The sequence below is a fragment of the Penaeus monodon genome, chromosome 39 (genome assembly GCF_015228065.2).
Source record: "Penaeus monodon isolate SGIC_2016 chromosome 39, NSTDA_Pmon_1, whole genome shotgun sequence".
Classification (NCBI taxonomy): Eukaryota; Metazoa; Arthropoda; class Malacostraca; order Decapoda; family Penaeidae; genus Penaeus; species Penaeus monodon.
This window is the reverse complement of record NC_051424.1, coordinates 24,223,767-24,230,058: the sequence shown is the minus strand read 5'-3', so window position 1 is coordinate 24,230,058 and position 6,292 is coordinate 24,223,767. Positions and strand designations below refer to the sequence as shown.

At 39.1% G+C, this 6,292-nt stretch overlaps 2 protein-coding genes across 2 annotated transcripts in view; one reads left to right on the top strand and one right to left on the bottom strand.

Annotated features, from left to right (window-relative positions):
• Window positions 1–473: 473 nt before the first annotated feature.
• Window positions 474–5,387, bottom strand: LOC119597510 (vacuolar protein sorting-associated protein 13B-like). The gene is made up of 10 exons (XM_037947089.1): window positions 5,317–5,387; window positions 5,089–5,239; window positions 4,642–4,776; window positions 3,314–4,160; window positions 2,961–3,100; window positions 2,655–2,807; window positions 1,753–1,984; window positions 1,238–1,469; window positions 785–1,040; window positions 474–614 (listed from the first exon to the last, which is right to left on the bottom strand). The coding sequence occupies exons 1-9, from the start codon at window positions 5,385–5,387 to the stop codon at window positions 791–793; spliced, it is 2,211 nt and encodes a 736-aa protein (XP_037803017.1). The 3' UTR covers window positions 474–614; window positions 785–790.
• Window positions 5,388–6,149: 762 nt separating this feature from the next.
• LOC119597509 (vacuolar protein sorting-associated protein 13B-like) overlaps window positions 6,150–6,292 on the top strand; it is a gene marked incomplete at its 3' end in the record, with an annotated part of 26,726 nt that continues 26,583 nt past the window's right edge. The window contains 1 exon segment of the mRNA XM_037947087.1: window positions 6,150–6,258. Coding sequence (XP_037803015.1) covers window positions 6,150–6,258 — 109 coding nt within the window.

The following is a 6,292-nucleotide window of genomic DNA, read 5'->3' as shown; positions in this document are numbered from 1 at the left end:
AAACTGACACAGAGATATAGTGACATTACCATTATAAAGAGATGAGGATATAATACAGCTATACTTTTATAATATGGATTGAAAGTTATAAATTTCTTCCATTATTTATACTGTAGTAAAAGTCTAACTCACCTGTACTAACACTAAACCCAACAAGGTCAATTTGGTACTGCCGATCCTCAACGTCTGATCCTGGAACACCCAGTATTCTAGCTCTCTCTGCCATGTGGAAGATGTCAGGTCTTATCATGATTCGTGACAAAGGGTTGTCTACTTGTGGGGTGATCACAGTAGAGTCAAGTTGCACCAAGAACATGTTGTGAACTGAGGAATCCTCACTGGAGGTGTCGCGAGCAGGGAGAAATAGACGGATGCTTTCCGTGTGGAGGTAGATCAGTGGCAGTGTATGATTGTTCAAGTTCATACCTAATGGTTCTTTGGAGATGGTCCTACCTTTCTGGATGAGCTGCTTGGGAACCTGCAGCTGCAGCCAAGGGTCATACACTGAAGCAAAAATATGCAAGGAAGCAGGGAAACAGACGCAGTCAAATGGTTGAACACGTACGTCTACTTCACTTAAATAGTGGTCAGCATTTCTGTCACTTGGCAGAGCCCTGAAAAATTAAACAAGACATGCTCAATATATTTTCCCTAGAAAAAAAGCATTAACTAAATTTACTCTCTTATAAAGTATCTAATGTCTAAAAACAAATCTTTATTATGCAATATATAATGTAAATCATGCATCAAAACTTACATTAAGCTATTCCTATTCATGCCTTACCTATCTTCATTTAAGTGCTTCTTGATCAATTGAGTTCCAACATGACTGTATATTCTTGCATAGGGCTGTTGTGACAGTGAGTGAAACAAATCCATGCTGTTTGGGCTGCTCTGCTGGTATGTTGTTGGTCCTGCCACAGTGATAGTGTGGGTCTACCGTGCCATTTCGAGGGTTGATAACTTTGAGGTCATGAGTCAGCTGGTCCCCACAGGTCATGACAACACCTTCATGTTCACCAGCTACCCATGAATTATTCCTAAGGCATATAAAAATCATTCTCAGTATCTTTTAGAAAGAATTTGAATTAGAAGGTTTTACATTTTGAGCTTAAACAAAGCAAGTAGTTGTATACAGAAATGCTATCATAAAATCAACTGCAAAAAGCAATATAATGTTTATTAGGTGTTAACTTTAACAAAGTAAAATGCATTCTTTAAACCGAATGGTGCCAACCTTCTTGTGAAGTGGAGAATACTGACAGATGTAACCTTAACTTTAACCTTAGAATACACTTTATGAAGGTCTAAGGCTGTTGTCAGGTCCTCTAACTCTGCCCGAAGCTTCCTCTGCTCAGGTCCACTGTTTGCATAGAGTGAGGCTGACACTCTTGCCACTGTCCACTGCACCCACACAGTGACTATGGGACCTGTGTTCGTTTGCACCTCGGCTTCACTCACCACTTGGACTGGAAGTATCATATTTGTAATTTTGTAGTGAATTAATTTTAACATTGGGGTGAACGATACAAATATTGCAAACTACAACATGGATAATAAAGTTAACCCAAAGCTGTTGGGCATGGCATGTACGTATATGCCATCCCCACTGTGAATTCAAGGAAAGGTGAAATCAGGTAAGGTCGCAAGGTCTACTAACTGACTCCTTTGTGGCTAAGCAGTTGCAGAGCCATCTATGTGCAAAGATATTTCACAAAAATTTCTAAAATGGGGCACAAGACACCTTCATACCTCTTTCTTCCTCAACCTCCTCCACCTCAGTCACCATCAGTGTATTAGGGTCAGAGCTACTGTGGTGAAGCTGTTTTGGGGGTGACTGCTGTGTAAGATTAGACTGCTGTATGGATGGCTGCTGTACAGCTGATGTTGGTGTTGACTGCTGGTGAGGTGGGTGAGTGGTGGGCACAGAGGAGGCTTCCATCACAGGAGGGGGAGGGGCTGGCGTTGATGATGTGGAAGAAGTCTGGGGAACATTAAAACACATCAGGCAATATGACAAATGATTAAGCAATGGTCACACTAGTTACATATGGGTCATGCTATACAGTGTTCCCTGTAGAGAACCAATGTCTCAGAAAAGACCACAGTGTCTACAATAACCTCCTGAATGAACAAAACATCAAAGATGGTTGTGAATTCTATCAATATCATTGTATATCAACTGCAAATTAAAAAAATAAAGACACTAAACTTTTAGAAAAGCCATTCCACCCCCCTTATTAATTATCATACATCATACAACTGTGCCACCTACCCTGATACTGCATGATTCAACAGAAATAGAAACTCCGACAATAAACTTTCAAATAATATATGCCACAAACTGTGTAATCAATGATGCATGAGATGTAAATATGGACTGATAAACACTAAAGTTGAGAGGAAGCAAATATCATAACTTAAATTGAACTCATATTGTGGAATACTTGCATCAAGTGGACCACCAATATTATAAATCAGCAAGATATGGAAGGCACATGTTTGCTATGGAATAATAAATGATTGGGCTGATTTTTTTCATATAGATAAAAAAGGAATACATTTTCTAACATCTGTATATTCTGTCATCTTGTAAATATCATCATCTGTATATTCATGAAAATATTATAACCACAGAGAGAAAGATAACTCACCTCTTCTTGCAATGTATCCATGAATAGTGAGGCAAGGCTTAGCAGGTTCTCTACTATTGTGACATGCCCTACAACCTGACAACGGCTTCCATAAAAATCCAGGGGGGACATGTCAGTGTGTATGACAAGGCCAAGCTGGTTGAGAGATGGTCCCTGGAGGGTGCAAATAAATAAGAGCAAAACTAAACAAAAATTTTTTTTGTTGTTGTTTATGTTTATAATCTTTATTTATGGAGATTATGGTACTTTGTAACAACAATGATTCCAAACTGTTTGAGAGAGAGAGAAAAAAAGTACATCTCATACCTGATACACAGTAGAAATGGCAAGTGTAGCAGTTGTATTAACAGGTTTCAGAACTTGCAGCTTCACATGTTGGCCAGATCCCTGAAGACTGTACACACTGAAGCCAGCAAGACTCAGAGACCAAGGCAATTTGTCTCGCCCTTGGATAAGAAGAAAGAATAAAATTACGAATACCATTTGACATTGTTCTTATAAGTTCATTGCTGCTGCAACCTAGCAACTTGCAAGTAAGCAAATGATAAGACTTGATCTGTGAATTTGTTTTACTGATGAAATACTAACTAAGCATTGACTTATAATATATAGTGGCCAATGAAATGTGTAAGCTCAAATAACTCTTCCAGATCTCTCACCTGTTGCCCATATTTCTGATGGCAGTATAACAGGTACATCATGTACATTGTGCAGGAGACTTTGCTTCTGAGCAGCATTGTGGAGGACTAGGTGAGGTAGGCATAGCACCACAGTATCTCCAAGCATCCCTCTCTCACTACGGGTTAAATATGTGCGATGGACAGCATTGACTAGACCAGACTCTGAAGCAATATTCAGAGGAGAAGAAGACAGAAACAATGTTGCAGTGTCCAAATCTACATGAATGAGGAGTCTACTGAGAATTGGGTACCACTCCACAAACTTCTCCTTCCATGACTTCTGAACATTCGGAACTTGAGATTCTTGGGGCACAAAGAGCTTGCTTCCTGTTTTTGCTTCAGAAAGTGTGGCATTGGAGGACTCTACCTTGGTGGCCTCTGATTCTGTTTCTGAGGGCTTCCTCTGTGGCTTCACAATCTCCCGCACTTCTGAGATTTTTTTAAGGAACACCATCTCCATCAAAACCTCTGATTCAATCTTCTTGGGGGAGTATTTCAGCCATTGTATTAGAAGCGGATCAAACAGAAATGCTACTTTCTTCATGCCCACTGTCAGGATACTTGGTACACTCTCATTACAGTTATCCTTGGGAAACTGGAGGGCAACTTTCAACAATTTATCAGTCACAGACACAGTCTCCGGCACCAAGACCTCCAGGCCTGTCTTGTCTTCAGGGCCAGACAGAAGAAGACACAAGAAGTCACCTTGCATCTTCTTCAAGCCCATGTTGATTCCTCCAACAGTTCCCATGAAGCCACATAAGGATGGGGTGTCACATGACTTAGCCTTCAATATGATGGACCTTCGCAGTAAGAACATGCATTTCTGGAAATGATATTAAAGACACACAGGTTCAAAACAATTTCTTTTCATTTATAGTTGTTATTTTATTTTAACATTCTGTCAAGTCCCATTACTGTATGCTAGGCTTTCAGCCTAGTAGTTGCTAAGCTTGAACCTATAATGCCAGGAACACCTGCATAAATGCACTGTCCATGATGGTTCTCTTTTATTACTTTTTTACACAAAATAGGCTTCGCAAGTGCCAAGGCCTAAATGACTATTTCTTAAAAATGTTAATGCTATTATAATTGTTATTAATATCAAGGAATGTGGTAAATAGATGAGGTCATGTAGATCTTGCAAATACCTCCTTGAAACTAAGCACTTGTGGAACCATCTATGTGTTCTGAGTGTTGAAGGCTTAATACATCTTAAACTCAAACTTCTAACATATGTTGATAATACATTAGTAAATGACAATTCTTTACATTTTCATAACAAATTACAGCTTTCAGCAACTTACTCTTGGTTGCAAGAGCATCATCCACCAGAGAATCTTGATGAAGAACCTCAGGCTGTGGATCAATGTCATACCATGACATAAGAAGACGATACAATAGCAGCAACTGGGGTGCACTGCTCTCCACACACAAGGAATCTTGAATGGAAAATGCAAATTTTACTATATGGGCGACACTGGAAGACACCAGCATGCTTGAATAGAAAATGCAAATTTTACTATATGGATGACACTGGAAGACACCAGCATGCTGTATTTTGTATAACACAAATATCTATATAATAATATTCATCACTGCTGCCATACCAAAGGTGAAATATACAGACCATAAGACTCAAAGATATACTGTAAAGTATATAAACATGTAAATGAGTCTCTTGAAATAAAAAAAAGAAAGAAAAGGAAGTAATCATAACAGCAACTTCTGTATGCCAGTATTAATCAAAATACCTGCTTGAAAGAAGTATTCATCCCTGGGCTGGTGTGGAGAAGACCAGTATGAGGGTAAGAGGAGGCTTTTGCAGTAGAGGGAGGGTGAGAAACCCTGGAGCAATGGCACCACGTTGGACTGGTACTGGACACCAAGGCAGAGGTTGTGGGCCTGTGAAACATTGCTGATTGGTCAAACATTCCTCAACACAAATCAGACTACAAATTTTGTTAAAATGCATTTTTTACCCATTCAGAGCAAGGTCTAAACTACTGTAACACATTATAAGATCAGAATGGCCTGAAATGAACTCTGGCATTTGGTATCTTTACTTGAAACTTTCAGCTGCAATTAGTGTCAACTGATAGTATGATGCAAGGTGCAATAAGTGTGCATATCGTCAATGAAATGTCTTCTTTACCTACAATCAGTTTGTAGTTTGCACGGCAGATCTTCCTCTCTTGACTACTCTTGATATTACACAATGAAAACAAAATGGCTTTGTCAGCCACTGGGCTTCTCAGTGTCCATTTATAATTCAGAGACACCACACCCCATAAATCCTCCCCCCATGATGAGAGTGACAATGAAGATATGGATAACAATCTAGATAAATTTGAAAAGGGTAGTGCCAGTGATGTGTATGAAAGTGATGAAAATAACAGTAATGATGGGGAAAAGCATGTGCAGACAATGCACGACTGCCACCAAGGACAACTGTGAGTACAAGAAATGGAGTATTCATATACAGATATCCAGATATACATCTATTTTTATATCTTTATATACATATATCTATATATGCATACATAAAAAAAAAAAAAAAAAAAAAAAAAAAAATAAATAAATAAAAATAAAATAACAATAATATTGTGTGTGTGTGTTTGTGCGTTTTTGTGTGTTTTTTGTTTTGTGTGTGTGTGGTGGGGTGTGTGTGGGATGTTGTTGTGTTTTTTGTGTGTGTGTTTGCATGTATGCATGCATGTGTGTACAGGCTAAAAAGAGTGATCCCAACCATAAGTAAAACAAGCTTCAAAAGATGCTTACAGTGAATGACAAGTGAGAGTGGCAGTTATGCAGCATGGTTGGAGAAGGAGGTCTCAACATACAGGCTGCTGACACCAGTCTCTTTGGGTACATGGGTTTTGTCCATTCTATATCCAAGCGGGACAGCTTTACCCGCAGGCTGGGTACAGGCAGGACTCGAGCCCAAATAACGTTAGG